The sequence below is a fragment of the Drosophila nasuta genome, chromosome 2R, assembly GCF_023558535.2.
Source record: "Drosophila nasuta strain 15112-1781.00 chromosome 2R, ASM2355853v1, whole genome shotgun sequence".
NCBI classification, from domain to species: domain Eukaryota; kingdom Metazoa; phylum Arthropoda; class Insecta; order Diptera; family Drosophilidae; genus Drosophila; species Drosophila nasuta.
This window is the reverse complement of record NC_083456.1, coordinates 818,858-837,051: the sequence shown is the minus strand read 5'-3', so window position 1 is coordinate 837,051 and position 18,194 is coordinate 818,858. Positions and strand designations below refer to the sequence as shown.

Genomic DNA, 18,194 nt, shown 5'->3' with positions numbered 1-18,194 from the left:
AGTTTACTAACGTGTCTATCAAAACTGTTTGAAAAATGCTTCTTGCACACATTACCCCATTTCGCGGAACACACAACAAAATCCCGACTCATCAATTCGGTTTTCGAGAAAAACACGGAACCATTGAGCAAGTCAACCGCATAACATCAGAAATCCGAAATGCATTCGAACAAAGGGAGTACTGCACTGCGATATTTCTGGACGTATCACAAGCTTTCGACAGAGTATGGTTAGAAGGTTTAATGCACAAAATTACAGAAATGCTCCCAACCAACACTCACAAACTTCTGAAGTCATACCTTTACAACAGGAAATTCTCAGTAAGATGTAATTCCCCAATGTCCGACGACTACATCATTAGAGCCGGAGTTCCTCAAGGCAACGTGCTTGGACCAACACTTTACCTTATCTACACTGCGGACATTCCAACGAACAGGAATCGAACCACATCCACTTTTGCAGATGACATAGCGATCCTAAGCCGCTCGAGTTGCCCCAAGCAAGCAACGGCGCAACTTGCTATACACCTGGTGGCAGTGAAGAAATGGCTATCCGACTGGCGAATCAAAGTTAACGAACAAAAATGCAAACACGTAACGTTCACTTTTAACAGGCAAGACTGCCCTTCACTTATTCTAAACAACACAGTGGTTCCGATAGCAAATGTAGTAACATATCTTGGCGTACACCTCGATAGACGGCTTACTTGGCGCAGCCACATTGAAGCCAAAAGAACACATTTAAAGCTCAAAGCCAACAGCCTCCACTGGCTTATCAATATCCGCTCGCCCCTTAGCTTGGACTACAAGGTACTTCTATATAACACCGTTTTGAAACCAATCTGAATGTACGGCTCTCAGTTGAGGGGGAATGCCAGTAACAGCAGTGTGGATATTATGCAACGAACTCAATCAAAAATTCTCAGAACCATCACCGGGGCACCGTGGTACGTTCGGAATGAAAACATTCACAAGGACCTTCACATACCACTCGTTAGAGAAGAGATAGCACAAATCGTAACAAAGTACTACAACAGGCTATCAGTACATCGAAATCATCTCGCGAGAGACCTCACGCGAGTTTCCAGCAGTTCTCGTCTTCGCAGCAACGACCTTCCAATCCAGCGCTAATTATTACGACCACGTAGTCTCTATTCAGTTCAAATCAAACTGTTAGATATTGTATTATTTTAAGATTGTTAGACTCATAAAGAGAAGATCCAATAAAATCAAAACAAGCTTAAAAAAAAAAAAAAATTTTCCTTCCGGCACAAAGTTATAGTACTCTTGTATTGTAGCGGGTATAACAATGCTCATAACATTCCTGCTAGTCTATCTTGGCGTAACCTGCAGGTAAATAACTGGAGCTTTAGAGTGGATAGAGAGGTTACCGCAGAGGTGCAGTCAAGCGAGGGCGGACTTAATCTTGAGAGGGAACCAATGTCAACGGCCAGCAGTTAGCGTCGCAGAATAAGCGTCTGGCAGGATTTTATTGCGGTATGAGTGGCAGTTATGAAATTCTTATTCACCAATGAACTGCAGCTCAGCTCAGCTCTCTCAGTGCACACCACCTAATAAATAATTATATTACTGCTACAGCTAACATATAACATATTCACTACAGAGTCGAAGGCCCCAGCAGCCAGTACACGCTTCTCTATCAAATGTAGTATTAAATGCTACATTTAATATAATTAAAATAACACAAATAAATAAATTGTGTTTGCAGTTAATAATATAATAAAGTTAATTAATAACTAATTAAATAATTAGGCAAAAAAAGTAAAAATATAAATGAATCGATTCTCTGCATAAATTTATCTCTGGCGCATTGTTTGAGTAATACTTCGAATATCTGTACATTCCGCAATAAGTGTAAAATTCGTATATATATGGGGAATTTCATTAATATTTGTTTTACCATAGACAGCCGACTATCTATAAATGTTTTTCTCTAACTGTCGTCTTCCAGAAAAACATTCCGATATTAAAGATACATGTATATGTATATGTATTTTGAAAATATTTAAATTGTAACAAATTTAAAATGGTGATAATTAATATATGCTTATGGTTTTATTATTTTATTTAATTCATTTTACACTAGTATCATAGTTAAAAAATATATGTAAAAGTACACTAACATTTCATCGTATGTATTTGTATATATTTTGTTCATCAGGATTGTTGAATGCATAACACACATACCTACTTACGTACATATGTATCTATATTTCATTGCATAGAGTCCAGTATTGATTTCTACAAAAAAAAGACATCTGTAAGAATAAGTCACAAAGTTACAATGGAGTGTGTGCGATTGCCCGATACGTAATGCACTTCAATAAAATACAAATTTATCTATCAAATTGGTGCAATATTTTAAGTATATAAGTAATGCTTAAGTATACAATTTCAGATTTCCCATAAGTATATTTTCTTAAGCATATGTTATATACAAGTATGTTATATATTCTTGCTGAATTCCAATTATCAGGCATGCTCTGGTTTTCGCTTTCGGTTTTCGTTTTCGTTTTGGGACCAAAACCGAGATTTTCGTTTTTAGGTGCTGCGGTTTTCACACGTTTTTGGTCATCGTTTTGCTATCGGAACGTTTCATTTTTTACGGCTAAAACAGCTGACTTGTGTTTTGGTTAAAAGTAAACAACGCAAAAAAATGTCTTGTATGTCCAATTTCGTGCGTGGATTGAACTCACTTAAGGATATTTTTATCCTGCATTGTTTATTTATGCTTCCCCTGAAAGAAATATATTTGCTTTTTGTCTTTTTTGCAAAGAAAGATTTGAAACTTTCTTTAAAAAAATCAGTTAAACGGCAATCAGCTGTTTCCCACAAAAAATGGGGATGCCACCTTTTCAATGTATCGTTTTCAAAACGAAAACGAAAACCGAAGTGCAAACCGGAGCATGCCTGTATATCTTTATTATTTGGGGAAACTTCTAAGGCCCAACAAATCTATTGACCGTCACATATTTTTTATATTAACTTAGACTTGCTGGAGCGAAACATTCTAAACCAGTCTGTACCTATAACATAAATAAAATATAAATTACAATAATTTATAAAGGTGATCTCTCAATGTCAATAATCTAATCAGTATTCCGCGTCTGTTCTTTCCCAATGCTGTAAAACCTCTTAAAGAAATTTGTCCTGCTATAGACTTGAGATAACCGTTCTTTATTCTTCTTTCTTCTTAATATTAATTTGTAACAAAAACGTAGCATAACAATATTGTCGAATTGATAATAATATGTAAATATTGAATGTATTTATATGTATTTTGACAAAATAGTTAGCTTTTAGGAACAGTACTTACCAAAAAAAAAGTTAACAAAAGAATTGCCAATCGATTCAACTCCCCCCTTGAATAACATCAAAGCAAATGTGGCATACTCGTACCGGTTTATTTATGCCAAATTTAAGAATAGGTACATCATTATTTGAACATTTGGAACAGAGAACTCGCCCACAATGTCGACTGTAATAGAAAGAATTTTTAAATCTATAACATTATCACTAAAGTTTTGCATAAAAAAGTAAAATTTCTGCGATTCAATACATATCTTTAACATATCTCTCTCTATCTCTCACTCACAATATAAAAATTGGTACTGGACTCGCATCAAGAAAAGATAAGTCATTAAATACTTAGAATCCTTACCCGTACATAACTGTACCATTTTAAACATTTCAGAATGGTACTATGCTACATGCTAAATGCTAAAGTACTTGGGATTATGACTAGAAGAGTTGTAATAAACTCACCAATGGTGTTTCCTCATGGTAAGTGAAAATTTCGAACCACACTCTTGGCACAACTCAGATTCTGACCATGGTGACTCCTTTGGCAATTGATCTAGCAATTTGCTTAGCAATTGATCCGTGGCAAGTTTAAAATTGAAAATACTGATTCCTTCGCGATTTTGAGCACCAAGACAGGCACCAACTTTTACCAGCACCTTGCAGAGCGGTGACTGACCTCTCATGTAAGCAAGTAGTAGGGGAGTGTTTCCATCCATATCAGGAACATTAATTGGAAATTTGGGCATACATTCCAGAAATAGTTCACAAATTGCAGCTCCGGTGTTATCTTCTCCCAGCCTACATAATTCGTGCAGAGGATTACGGCCCTTAGCATTAATTGCTTCAGCGTTTACACGGGATTCCGTTAAAAGTTCACGAACTATCGCTAATTGACCTCCGTGCACTGCAAGATGTAGAGCGTTATTACCATCAGCATCAGTTGCATCAAAGTCAGCATTATTTTGTATCATCGCCGACACTGCTGAAATGTTGCCTCTCTCAATTGCAATATGAAGAGGCATTTTTTGGACAGCATCACGTTCGTTGATTCGTGCTCCAGCTAATATTAAGTTTCTAATAATCATTTCATTTTTAGATGCAGCTGCCAGATGTAATGGAGTCGATTGGTATGCATCATGTACACGAGAGTTGACATCAACCATTATGGCTAATAAGAACAAAACGCTTTCCAGATCATCTTTTAGTATGGCAACATGTAAAAAATTTCGTCCTCGCTGATCCATTATTTCTGCTGCATTTGGAAGACGTTCCAGTATTCGCTGTGCAGCTTTATGGTTCCGAATAGCTAAAGAGGTCGCAAAAGGTGTAAGTCCGAGCTTATCGCGTACCTTTAAGTCAATTCCAGGGTGGCAAAGAAGAATATTTATAATTTCCTCGTGTTGATTTTCAATAGCTATGTGGACTGGTGATTTGTTATCGATATCCAAGGAATTCACATTAGCGCCATGATCAATTAATGCTTGAACCACCTTTGATAAGCCCCATTGACAACAGAGATGCAATGGCGAAGCTTTGTCCCGAGCCTCGTCACTGCCCACTCCGTTGGGCCCAAGTTGTCGGGGTGAGTCTAAATCGCATTGATTTTGAACCAAGAACATTGCAATGCTTTCCTTATTTTCATCAATTGCACGGTGAAGAAGTGTTTGCTGACAGCCTTCAGGACCTTGACTCCAGCAATCTGTGTCAATTCCATGACGTATCAGAATCTGTGCCACATCTTCAAAGCCTAATTCCAAGGATGTCCACAATGGAGAATCGCCATTTTTATCAAATACACCAAGATCAACTCCTTTTGTACAAAGCATGTCTACCACTTTAGGTAAATGATTGTCAATAGATAATTGCAAACCTGACTTCTGTTCACCTAAAATTATATATGTATTTAAAAGAACGTTTGTTCATATTATAAATCTTAAGATCTACCATACCTGTGAGTGCATTTATATCAGCTCCTTGTTCAAGCAAGAAAATTGCTTTCTCGTCGTTACCATTTAGTATACATTGATGAAACAAAGTTAATTCACAGTCGTTCCTTGCGTTGACATCAGCACCCCCGGCGATAAGAAGTGATGCTAGTTCCATTTGATTTAATGCCAAGCATAGACTAAGAGGCGAATCGCCATTAGAGTCCTTGCAGTTGTAATCTAAAGGTGATGCTCCATCTTTTCGAAAATTTGAAAATACTTTAATAACTTCTAGAGCGCTCGCCTCTACAGCTACATGCAGTGGAGATTTCATATCCGCTTTGCTGGATTGAATGTTTGCCGATGCGCCCATATGCAACAATTTTGTTACTAGAATTGGCATGTTATGTTTAGCAGCTAGATGCAGAGCAGTCATCCCGTTATTATTTATATGGTCTACGGTAGCAAAGTCTGCTAAAAATACAGCAGCATTTTCAAATGTACTTCCTTGAAAGATAAGCGTTTGCAAAAGACTGTCATTTGTTTCGGCTTTTAATGGATTTGGTTGAGCACCCATCTGTAAAAGCTTTGAAGCTATGCCAGAGCCTTCTTTTTCAAATAAGTTCAAGCTTAATTCAAGAGGACACTTTTCCTCCGTAGTGCGTAGGTTAACGTCAATACCAGGCACATCCAACAATAAATTCACCATATCCAAATTTTGAGAAATGATCGCAATGTGCAAAGGGGTTTGACCTTGAATATTTTGAATGTTAACGTTGGGGTTGCATTGTAAAATTTTACGTCCAATATCTAACATTTGAGAAAAGTCATTCTGATCGCAATTGCTTCGCCCGTAACTACATATAATATGAAGTGCAGTATCAGACGAAGATCTTGAATAATAAACAAAATATTAGATAGTTCGATTAGTTAAATTATCTTATATAAAATACCTGGATAAATTATCAACAATGCAATTTTGGCTTAAAAGAAAATCAGCAGCAAAATTATCGCTTTTCTTAACGGCATCTATTAGAAGTGTTGATCCCTAGTGGATATAATGTAATTTAACATTTATGTAAAAGATTTGAAATGCTTTACTTACATTAGCATCGTAAGCGTTTACGTTAGCACATCCGTTCTTCACAAGTGTCTGAGCTATTTGAATATTTTTTAAAGATAACGCCATTTGCAATGGCAACTGGCCATTTTCTGATAAGCTATTGACCAGTTTCGGTAGCTAAAACCAAAAATTTATTTTAGTTGTATATCTAATAAAAACTGCTAACTAATTATTTATTTTTATTTAAATCCAAAAATATGCATAAAATCACTATTGGGTCAATTTAAAATAAAAAGTTTTGGTTTGTTCCTTTTACCAAATTATCAAATAGCTCTCAAAAAATATAAAAAAAAATTAAAATTTAAAAAATTCTTAGAGAAGATGATATTGGACACGCCTAGGGCTACTGTAAAGTTCGACAATTTCAGAAGCTTCTTAGCAGCTTAATGTAAAATTCGAAACTCCATGTGAATGCATTAACTGATATGAGGGACCGGTAAGGTCCTTCGAGTAAGGAAAGAAGGAATCTTGGTAAGTCATCAATTACACAGACTTTAACTTTTTGCTTACACCAACAGGCATGCTCCGGTACTCACTTTTGGTTTTGGTTTTCGTTTTGAAAAAAAATTGTTGAAATCACCGGAATGAAATCCATTAAAAAGGTGGCATCCCCTTTTTTTTGTGGGAAACAGTTGATTGCCGTTCAACTGATTTTTTTAAAGTAAGTTTCAAATCTTTCTTTTAAAAAAAGACAAAAGGCAAATATATTCCATTCAGGGGAAGCATAAATCAAACATGCACGATAAAAATATCCTTATGTGAGTTCTATCCACGCAGGAAATTAGACATACTAAAGACATTTTTTTGCGTTGTTTACTCTTGACCAAAGCACAAGTCAGCTGTTTCAGTTTCAAAAATGAAACGTTCCGATAGCAAAACGATGACCAAAAACTTGTGAGAACCGGAACACCTAAAATCGAAAATTACGGTTTTGGTCCCAAACCGGAAACGAAAAATGAATACCGGAGTATGCCTGCAGAAGGAGGCACCCCTCGACAAAAAATTGGTCCAACGCTTGCCATTTTGGCCCAGGAACAGTTTTCTTTTTAGGGAAGCCGCGTTTGTCTACGTTTTAATAAATTGTAGTTTTTCAAAAAAAAATTTTTTAAATTTTAAAACATAAATTTTGCATTTTTTTCGAAACGAGTGAATCAAAATTGATAGCAAGCTATAGTCCATAGCATAGAATTTTGTTAATTCTGCATCGTTAGCCTAATATTTTTTCAACTCTGAATATCTCGCAGATTCTCAAAATTTGAAAAATATGAATTTATTCATCATTTTTTGTGCCGTTAATTTTTTATTTTTAGCCCTCATATTAAATATCAAAATTTTGCCAAACTCCAAAAATTATCAAACTTTGACTTTTTCTGATAACCCAAACATTTTCATCGTTTGCCCACCTTAAACTTTCATTAAACTTTAAAAAATTTTCAAATTATTTTTACTTTTTTCGTAGTTATTTTTCATTTTAAAGGAAACTAATTTCGATGCAACCTTTTATTACATAATTTTGTAAATAAAGAACAGCATTTTATATTAAGAGCAAACAGTATTAATAATATTAAGGAGCTTAAGCAATGTAATGCCTAAAATAAACGAGTAATGCCCCGTTTCCACAGCCAATTCAATCCAATTTTTTCGCATTTGAAAAAGTCCCGTTTGCCGCTTACTCATCAAAAAATGGAAAAAATTGGCTAATTATCAATAAAGCACGCCATCTACAGGCGAGCATGTTGGCGAAGATGCACGCCAGCTTGAATTTCATTTGCCCACCAACTAGCGCCAAAATGCACGCGAACATCATTTGTCGGCGAATTTTCAAGCAGTCAACATGTAAACGGATATCGACAGCGGCAGTGTAATTGCACTCATAGCAATAAATATTTGCTTAGAAAAAAAGAGGAAGCACAGTATGTGGACAAAAAACGAATTCTTGCATACATTTTTTGCTCATTTTGCGCTTCACAAACACGTCTTCTCTCTACTAAATGATTCCACAAATGATGTTCGTGCCAACGTTGCCATCCATTGGTGAGCATGTTAGTGCTAACATGGCGAACACGAAATTTGACGATAAGCACTACCATCCACGAGAAAAATCACGATCATCGAAAAATTGAAGCAGAAGGATTTTTGAAGAAATTTGGATTGCCTTTGCAGGCAATTTTATTATCAATTTGAGCTCCGTTTTGATGCCACCTCAATAAAATATACCAAAAATTGGTGTTCGATATTTCTACGTTTGTGTCCAATGTAAAAACGCTCTCGAATATGAAAAAATCGAGTGGTGCTGTAGAAACGGTGCATAAAAACTCTACAGTCGAATGTGATCGACCAATTTTCAATAAAAGCAAATCAATGCGGTATTAATTTTACAATATACCGCAAAAATACTTAACACTTATGAAAGGCTATATTTGGTGTACTATATGCAAAATATACCTGATTGTCAGTCGAAGCAACTAAGTACCGCATGTTTATAAGCTTATGTATCTACTGCTCATTCCCTCTTAGCTCAGTTTAATTTATGTTATCAAACTCTTTGTTTTCTAGAAAAAAAAAAACAAACTTTCAAGTTTATTTACACTTGACCTGTTCCTAGGTAGCAGTAATTTTTATCATGACCTAAAATTACAGATTTATTCAAATTTTGAGTACTGTAAAAAAAAAAAATATTATTTCAATATATTTGCGATTACAAAGAATTAGGGAGCATCTTCGAAGAGGGAGCTTTCCCAAAATGCCGCTTTCGAACAGGTCAAGAATAGGTATTACAAGATCATGGCCAATTTTATTTAAGTAAACATATTTTTATTTTATAATTGATCAATAAATGAAACACCTAGGAGACTATAAGAGATAAATCCACAAAAATTAAAACAAACATGTAAGAAGGCCCGCGACCCCATAATACCATAATCTAAAAATTAAGAAATTAATAAACAATCATGGCAAAAATCTAAAAAAACTTGATGTGCATGCAAAATTAACAAGTGCAGTCGAAAAAAATATACATATTTCTATCTCTTATAATTTTTGAGATACCTAGTTCCAACAGACAGACCGACGGACAGACGAATATCGCTATATCGTCTCGTCTGTTGACGCTGATCAAGAATATATATATTGTGTGGAGTTGGACCGTACAGGCGTCGCAAAAAGAAAAAGACCCATTTCTGAAACCTTTTATACATTGTTAGTTTTTTCATTACTTCATTGTTTTCCTTCCACTAAAATAACAATTAAACTTTAATTATTAAAGGTTCTGAAAAGTTTGCAGCACTGTCATTCATACGTTAATATTTCCCTTGTATTTCATCATATTGAAACAGTATTTTATGGTATTTATTTTTTAGTCGGATGGTATCTTTTATCGTTATCGGTATGGTCACGCTGGATGCTGCTCTGTACCCATGAGTAAAATTGTGACGTCGAATTTGTATGCTCTTCGGAAAATAAGATTTCTTTGAGCAACTTTGTGAATTGAATGGTGTCAGTTCGTATGTTTTTTTTTGAGAACACAAATTCACTTTATCTTTATAACAGAGGTTTTGCATGTCGGTACGAAGCTGATATTCCCATAAACATACATACCTTTCTAACTCAGTTTGTTGTACATATTCTAAATAGTGTAATTGCTTCGAATGTTAATAATTACGAACAGAGAAAATGGTTTGTGCTCATGTATGTGCGTAAATCCATACGTTTAACAAACGCATATAAAATCGATTGCATACATATATATATATACATGTATTGCCCATTCAAAGCCACTTTCACCAACCGGCGTATTGATCATACATATGTATGTACATATGTGCATAAATATATAATTGCTCAAATTTATTGGTACACTTGAATGTGTGCGTCTAGGAACTAAAAGGCTTCAGAATAAAAGTTAATTCTTAGTATGTGTATAAAAAAATTTATAAATATGTAAAATAATCCCCTCATACAGTGTACACACAAAGGTATACATATGTATGTATGTACATAAATAAACATAATATAGACTATACTCACTGTATGGTATATGTATGTATGTATATGTGGTATGCATACAATAAATGTGTATATGTATTATCTCTATATATGTACTTCTAGGGGAAAACCGATGACTGAGTGTATGGACAAACTGAATTTAAACATAAACATAAAAAAGATATGTTAAATATGAGGCCCCATTGCGTCTGCACCAACCTGATCCAAAGTGTTTGTTTTTTAACTTTTGCCACAATTTTAGGTTTGTAGCATGGGATGGATGGTTTGTATATATTAGTTTTTACGCCTTAAGGCAAATAAATTTAGTTGATCTTATCGCGCGGACCCAGATCCCGTCCAGCTGACCGAGGAGAGCACCACATTACGTGTGGGAACTTAAGATTGCTAACATATACATACATACACATTGAGATTGCTAACATATAGCAAGCTATACAAAAGTAAAAAAGCTTTGCGTATGATAAGATGATATAACAATTAACATTTCACTCAACAAGTCAAGCGGCTAAGTAGGAAAATCTCTATAATTATCCAAATATGTTTAATTCATGAATATAATCTTTTTAAAGATCAATACAAACATTCCAACCCTTCCGTAATTTTTCAAAGGGAACTAATTTTCACCATTTCCATTTTTCGAGCTGCATTTTGTATCAAACCGATCAATACACGGTACAGTACACGGCAGACATTTGAAATTAGACCTCTTTAATCTCAAATATTCATTAACAATTTTAAAATCTGTAACTATTTGTAAGAATTAATTATGGTTTAACGTTTCTTTTTTAACGTTTTCTTAAGAAATCAAGGGGTTTGGGCGATAAGAAGGATCACAATAAAAGGTGTTTTAAAGACCAAGTTTAAATTCTAAAATTACTAATTTTCGATGGCTCAGAGTCCAAATATTTTATTTCGTAGCTTGCACAGAACTTTGTCATAAAATAACAGCGATAACAGGACACGAAATTAATTTGAAACACTAAATTTTTGCCTTGCTAAATATTTCGCATGTTTCCCACATTTTAGTGTGAACCTTTGCGTAAATTGGTAAAAAACTAAAAATGTATAGCAATGCAATTGTAAAACAGAAACATGTAAAACAGAAACAGATGAGTTCGAATTCTTTTTCTATTTTCATAGTAACAATATCCCAAGCACATTTTATTGCAACTGGGTTACATTTTTTTTTAATTGAAGACTTTAATTGCAGTTCTACGACTCCACAGTTTTGATAAGCTTTCATTCCAATATAATTAAAATATTTATATTTTGGCCTGGGCGATATAAGTGCGAGAAAATATGTAGGTTTTCTATTTTTTCATCTGTGGAACAGCTGAGTTGAGATCCACACACTGGAACTGTTAAAACGAACAGCTGCCGAACTGAATTGCGCAAAAATAAAACGATATTTGTATATGTATTGCGAGAATTAACGAAATATAATTAAACTTTATATTGTCTTGCGAAGAACCGTACTTCTAAGTTTTTTCTATGCTAATCATAGACATATTGAGTGATGTGTTATGGTTAGTTATAGAGTAGATTTCACTACAAAGTAGAAGGGAATTAGATAAACAATTAATATTTTTAATCGGAAACTTATTTGGCAATGAAATTCAGATAAATTGATTCTTATGTAAAAAAAAAATGTGAAAAAATGGCGCTGTTTATCTAAACTAATTATGATCTTTGATTTTTTATTCAGTGAAAACAAACTCTTTGGTCAAGCAATTCGCTGAAAACCTTAGCAAATAATAATGAATACATTTTGTATACTTCAAATTTGATCTCATACATTTGTTAAAACTAGCCAAAAGTTTCTATGTATTTGTACCCTTAATAAAAATGGTATCAAATTAATTAATTAACATGTTAAACTTTTTAAATACTCAAAAATGTTAAAAACATATGGAAATTATATTTTTTTTATGTAGGAAGATTTATTAATAGCTGAGCAAATTGGAAGAATATACAAATTTTGTTATTGCCAATTTTAAATTTTAGGAACATAACCCCTTATTTTAAAACTATTACTGAATGTGAGTGTGTTTAAGAATGTTACTCCAACACAACCTTTTCTTTTGCGAATATTTAGGGCAAGAACGTAAGTCACGTACAGGCCAAAAAAAAAACACTAAAAAAAATAATAATTTTTATATATATAAGCAAATTAACATTCATAAGCCTCTGGACATATGATAAATGTTACCATATCTTTTACTTATATCTTTTTTGGGGAATTAATTTGTATGCTCGCAACCCATAGTAAAGAAAGATATTATAAGCAAGTATAATTTAGTTGGTTGGTTGGAAAAAGAAAATTCGAAGCAAAAGCGTATTTTCAACCCCGTCACGATTTTTAAAACATAAAATAATAATTGCAGTCATAAGGAGTGGCAACCAACATTATCAACATGCCAAAAACATACTTAAGTTTTTTTTTGGTATAAATAATTTAACAATTCCTCAATGTTTTGATTTTATTGAAAATTGGAGCGGGTATCTCACCTTTGAGCATACGCGACTGTAGTATCCATATTTTTTCTAATCCCGAGCTATTTTTTATAAAGCCATTTATTATTTTATAATTTATACGCTAATTTTTTGATTTGGAGTATGACATCTCTTAAAGTTTTTCCTAAGCCAAAATATACAGATTTCTATGTGTATACGATGGAATGTTTTTGATCATTATAGATAATACACTAAAATATACTCTGAAGCTTAATTTCCATTTTAATTATTAAATATTTTTATTTTTAGCCAATTGTTTAGAAATTCTGGAATGCTACAAATGCTCAGTAACTGTGGAAAAATTTTTTATTGACAATGTAACCATTATTACACCATTGTGTTCAAAATTTGAAAAGTCATCGCACTATATGGCTAAATGCCCATATTCCACAATGTGCTTGAAAACTATTTCCACATTGCATCTTCAAAATGGACAGAAACAAGAAACTATAACAAGAGGCTGTGCTCAGCAAAAAAATACGACTCAGGTATTAGTCCATTGTTTTCTTTATTGTCTTAATATTATTTAAGTTATTTTTAGGTTTTTCGCAATAAGCAATGGGAGCAAGAACATTTAGTACAGGAAGTGTACAAAGAAGGATGCACAGAAATTCAAGTTAACAACTTAGCCGGATCTACAAATATCCATTGCTATTGTCGTGGCGAATTATGCAATTCGTCCAATATCTGCAGTTTCAACAAAAAATTGTTAAGCCCAATAATATTACTCAGCACCATGGCTCTTATCAACACAACATAATGCCTCTATAAGCTGACTTCAAATGAATTGCATTTTTTTGTTATTAATATTGACAATTAGAATTAAGTTAAAATTTTGTTTGTGGAACTTAAGTACGTTTTTCCTAAGATAATTTTTTTCTTTTAATTCAAGCAATCTTAGCAAAAGTGTTGTTATTGAACTGTAATACCCTTGTTTTTAAAAATATTAAAACAATCTGCATAATGAAAATTAAAATGTTCATATCAAATTTGGGAGACACCCCACATGGTCATGAATAAACCATATTTTTACCCTCTGTTCAAAAATATACCAAACGCATTAGGCATTAAAACATCAACACGTTTTACACTGATTCAAATTAATGTGAGTTAATGTTGGTAATAGTTCTGCTATTGACGGCTAAGTATAGCACACTCATAAATTGCATACCAAATATTGAATACACAAATTTCAATAATAATAATTCAATTCAATAATAATAGCATGCGATTCACTTACCATAACATAAGTTATTATTTAAAGTTGCATTGATGGGTTAAGTGTATCTTAATTCTAAAGTTATATATTTCAAATGTAAAAACAATATTGGTTATTGCACTTTTAAATCGTGATATATATTATGGCAAAGCGTAAGTTAACAGTAATAATCTTATTCGATCTATTTTCATCATTTTACTACAACCAACATTCAATATTTAAAATATTAATTTTCGAAACTCACATGCATGTATTATATTTATGTTTGGTGAAGATGTTTAAACAACAGGATACATATTCACTTATGAAGTGTACAACTTATACATTTTCTCACTTTCAATAAGAAGCTAAAATACTGTCCACTCTAGTTGATGAAATATACTGCACAGTAAAAAAATAAGTGAAGTGTTTCTGAGAACATAGAGTTACTGTATAGAACTATACCAGAAATGAATGCGTTAATGAAGACCTCCAATATATAATATATATACTTAAAGTGTCCCGAGAACAACTTCTTCGACCTTTACAGAAATATTAGATTCATACAGACCCAATATTCAAGTTATATTCTTATTGGAAGCTGAATCGTATGACCCAATCAAGTACAACGGTATTATAACTTTGTGCTTGCTTTGTTAATTAAGTTAATAAACTACCGTCCAATTTATTCTTATGAATCTTTCAACGAATAACAAGGTAACAGATCTAAACTACATTTCGGAAATACAGCACTTATTTTTATGAAGTTTGCTTGATTCAATTTGAAAAAATCGTTTTGACGATAAATGCGATTGGTACATACAATAAAAACTACAGTATTTGATTACTGATATTGTTGCGATCTGATAAAAATTGTAAAAGTTATTTAAGAAATAATTTTATATGGGAAAAAACTGCTGCTGCAGTTGAGTTTAAGCAGCTTTGGTTAACAATATATAAAATATGGTACTCCATGGCAATTTTTATGTAGTAATATATCGATATACCAAATATAGCTTTCGGTATATTTTTTGTATTATTCATATAGAATACAAATAATACTGCGCTGTTTTGGTGATATTAAAACTGGATGGTCTCACAGTCAAGCACACTCGACTGTATCTCTCTTACTTGTTTTTATTATCGAAAATAGTCAATAATGTCTCTTAGCGATGATTAAAGACTATTTCAATGTAAGTTTTAAGAATTTAAATAGTTGTTAACCTAAAGAAATGCATTAATGATATAATTTTATATTGATGTAATTTTATAAAGCTTTTCAATTGACTTAAAACCTTTTGAAAAAAGGGCCTCCCAGACATATTACAATTTAATAATAACTCGTGTGTTTGTTAAGTCTTATATACTTGTTTTGTTTCTTTACTCGTTTTTAAATGCAACTTATCTGTTCTATGTCAAAATAAAAAAAAGAGTAATTCAAAAAGGAGCGAGCGAAACACTTTTTGTGCTACCAGCTTACAATTAGTCAAGAATCTTTGCGTCGGGAAATATCAAATTGGTATTTTTCAATAAAAACCATTGCATTGTTTATTTTTAATTTGATTTTTAGTTTTGTCGCATATTTATATGTCTATTTGTATTTTTTTATAATTCATCATGATTTAGAGTATTATATTCCATAACAAAAAGATTGCAAAACAATATAGATTTAGCAATAATAAATTGCGTATCTGTAACCTGAAAAGGGACAACTCTAGCTAGAAACGCTGAACTCCGTTGTTTCTAACACGAATAGCAGCTCAATTAATAGGGCGTATACGATGTTGAGCTGTTGGTATGACTGCTTGACGAACAATTTTGATTCAGATAAATTAAGACGGTCAGTCATTAATGTCAATAAAAATAATTCCTAATCACAGAATAGGTTGGTTTTTGTAAAGATTGAATACTACTCACCGCAGTATCATTTTCAACAAGGCAGAGGAAAACAACATCTTCTCTCAAAAGACGAATTGCCGCATGTAGGGGATGCTTCGTTTTACTTTTAAGCATCTTAAAAAGAAGAGGTCCTGACATATACTCAAAGTCCTGCGGTGTTAAATCGTCCCAATGGGTTGATATAATTCCCGAACAGTATTCCAATAGCGCCGTAGCGCCAACTTCTTCTGCCACACAATAAAAGCGGACACATGACCGAACACCGACGGACGCAACTAATGCTCTTTCACACAATCCGAGTAGGGCAGGCAATGAAAACTGATGAGCCACCTTTAGGAGTCCAAGTGTTAAACGATCGTGTTGTAAGTCTACAACATCTGTATAAATCCAACGCAAAAGGGCCGTTGCAATATCTTCTTCTAAGTCACTCCAATCCATTAAATTGGTGCTGGCCAAAACTTCATTTTGCCATTTTTCGGATCGGGCATGCAAAACAAATTTATGTGCAGGCATAAGTGTTCCGTTTGCATTGGTTTTTATATTTATGTCCGAATACATCGATCGTCCATACAGGGAGGAAGCCGTTAATGCCAGCCGCGACACAAAACTACTGAATTCAGCAGATTCACCTTCTGTTGATGCAACAATTTCATTGTATTTCCTTTCTAATTCCACATAATTGCGCTGCAATTTTGTGTATTCCACTTTTAGCAGTGCCAAGTGTCTTTCCAGTTTCTCAATTGAGCCAACTTCATCACCACCTAGAATTTTGTCTCATGTTACTTTAAAGTATGTAATAAATTGTGCTGAAATGCAAAAATTGTATGCATTCCACAACACGCAAATTGTATGTACATACACACACATACATATGTACACACATCTGCACAATTATTTGCCGCATTAGCAATGCAAAATGTCGTAAATTTAACTGTGCGAATTGTGCATATATGTAATTGTAACCAAGTTTTGCGTAATAAAGAGAACATACCCATGCCCATTGTCTAGTTTTTATGAAAACACCAATTCCGAAATATTGGACTCATCAAACATCTGGCTTTCGATAACCAATTGTGTGGGGAGTGACCGCAATCTGTACCGGAAAATATACCATTCTGCTTAGAAAATATACTGTTTACTGGTTACATTCGAAATTAAATTCATAGAATCCAACTTCATACTCTATTTAAACCAAGTGTATCTGCTTCAATGATGCAGTCCAATGATGCAGTTTAATGGTGCAAGTGCTTACACCAAAACTGCATCACGAGTATAGCTGCTTAGGGGTGTAAAAATAAACCGACTCAGGCAGGAAGAAGAATATGAATTTAAACAAATAAATCAAAAAAAGCAATTTAATAAATTATGCGACACTGAGGGCGTACAAAAAGTATAAGTAAATAGTAATTATAGTTATGTATTATTCTTCAATGGATTCAACTTATATCGGTTTTACATCATAATAAGCCACTCTCTCTGCAACGACCATATTTCTATACAATGAATATATTCTTTGTGATTCCTTTGTGCGCTCAGATTAAAATTGTGGAAGTTATAAATTAAATACTTTTGCATGGGCAAAAACGAGCACTTACTAGGGTTCTTAGTTGCTTTGGCTGACGATCTGGTATAATGCCGCACTGTTTTGTTTTTTTTTTTCAAAATGGGTAGCGAGTATCTCACAGTCGAACACACTCGACTGTAGCTTTCTTAATTTTTATACCCGCTACCCATAGGCTAGACAGATAGAAGAAGGCATCTCCGACATATTCTTGATCAGCATCAATAGCCGAGACGATCTAGCCATGCCCGTCTTTCCGTATAAACACCTACATAGATCTCAGAGATTATAAGAGATAGAGCTATAATTCGACAGCATTTGTTATGTTTGCACGCAGATCAAGTCTGTTTAAAATTTTGTCACGCCCACTTCCGCCCCCGCAAATCAAAGAAATCGAATAACAAGCGTAATTTTAAAGCTAGAGCTGCGCGGGCGGAAGTGGGCGTGGCAATTTTAAACAAACTTGATCTGCGTGCAAACAGCAAATAGCTCTATCTCTTATAGTCTCTGAGATCTAGGTGTCCATACGGACAGACGGACAGATACACAGATGATCAAGAAAATATTTTCTTTATAGGGTCGAAGATGCGTCCTTCTACCTGTTACATACATTTCCTGCCGGCACAAAGTTATAATACCCTTCTAC

General features: G+C 33.7%; 2 protein-coding genes across 6 annotated transcripts; one reads left to right on the top strand and one right to left on the bottom strand.

The window, feature by feature from the left end:
• Positions 1-2,056: 2,056 nt before the first annotated feature.
• LOC132784496 (rabankyrin-5) lies at positions 2,057-17,097 on the bottom strand. Of its 3 annotated transcripts, none has more exons than XM_060790148.1 (8): positions 16,979-17,095; positions 16,006-16,748; positions 6,354-6,488; positions 6,202-6,296; positions 5,273-6,141; positions 3,786-5,208; positions 3,340-3,498; positions 2,057-2,279 (listed from the first exon to the last, which is right to left on the bottom strand). In XM_060790148.1, exons 1-7 carry the CDS (start codon positions 16,986-16,988, stop codon positions 3,372-3,374), a joined length of 3,402 nt encoding a protein of 1,133 aa, XP_060646131.1. In that variant the 5' UTR covers positions 16,989-17,095; the 3' UTR covers positions 2,057-2,279; positions 3,340-3,371. The 3 variants fall into 3 exon arrangements, with proteins under 3 accessions (XP_060646131.1, XP_060646132.1, XP_060646133.1); XM_060790149.1 differs by having other exon boundaries at positions 2,057-2,262; XM_060790150.1 differs by lacking the exons at positions 2,057-2,279; positions 3,340-3,498; positions 3,786-5,208; positions 6,202-6,296; positions 6,354-6,488 and having other exon boundaries at positions 6,046-6,141; positions 16,979-17,097.
• LOC132784497 (uncharacterized) lies at positions 9,785-14,053 on the top strand. 3 transcript variants are annotated; one of them, XM_060790152.1, is made up of 3 exons: positions 9,785-9,874; positions 13,140-13,378; positions 13,432-14,053. In XM_060790152.1, exons 1-3 carry the CDS (start codon positions 9,862-9,864, stop codon positions 13,648-13,650), a joined length of 471 nt encoding a protein of 156 aa, XP_060646135.1. In that variant the 5' UTR covers positions 9,785-9,861; the 3' UTR covers positions 13,651-14,053. The 3 variants fall into 3 exon arrangements, 2 of the variants coding, with proteins under 2 accessions (XP_060646135.1, XP_060646134.1); XR_009632256.1 differs by lacking the exon at positions 13,432-14,053 and adding an exon at positions 10,479-10,617 and having other exon boundaries at positions 9,852-9,935; positions 13,140-13,256; XM_060790151.1 differs by lacking the exon at positions 9,785-9,874 and adding an exon at positions 10,479-10,617 and having other exon boundaries at positions 13,432-13,991.
• Positions 17,098-18,194: the final 1,097 nt, after the last annotated feature.

Excerpts from the sequence above, each read along its gene's own strand:
- LOC132784496 (XM_060790148.1), bottom strand. Across the intron at positions 6,297-6,353 it reads TAAACGCTTACGATGCTAAT|GGATCAACACTTCTAATAGA; the intron begins GTAAGTAAAGCA and ends TATATCCACTAG. Across the intron at positions 5,209-5,272 it reads TGATATAAATGCACTCACAG|GTGAACAGAAGTCAGGTTTG; the intron begins GTATGGTAGATC and ends ATATAATTTTAG.
- LOC132784497 (XM_060790151.1), top strand. The coding sequence starts at position 10,539 with ATGTTAAATATGAGGCCCCATTGCGTCTGCACCAACCTGATCCAAAGT. Across the intron at positions 10,618-13,139 it reads AACTTTTGCCACAATTTTAG|CCAATTGTTTAGAAATTCTG; the intron begins GTTTGTAGCATG and ends TTTTATTTTTAG. Across the intron at positions 13,379-13,431 it reads AGCAAAAAAATACGACTCAG|GTTTTTCGCAATAAGCAATG; the intron begins GTATTAGTCCAT and ends AGTTATTTTTAG.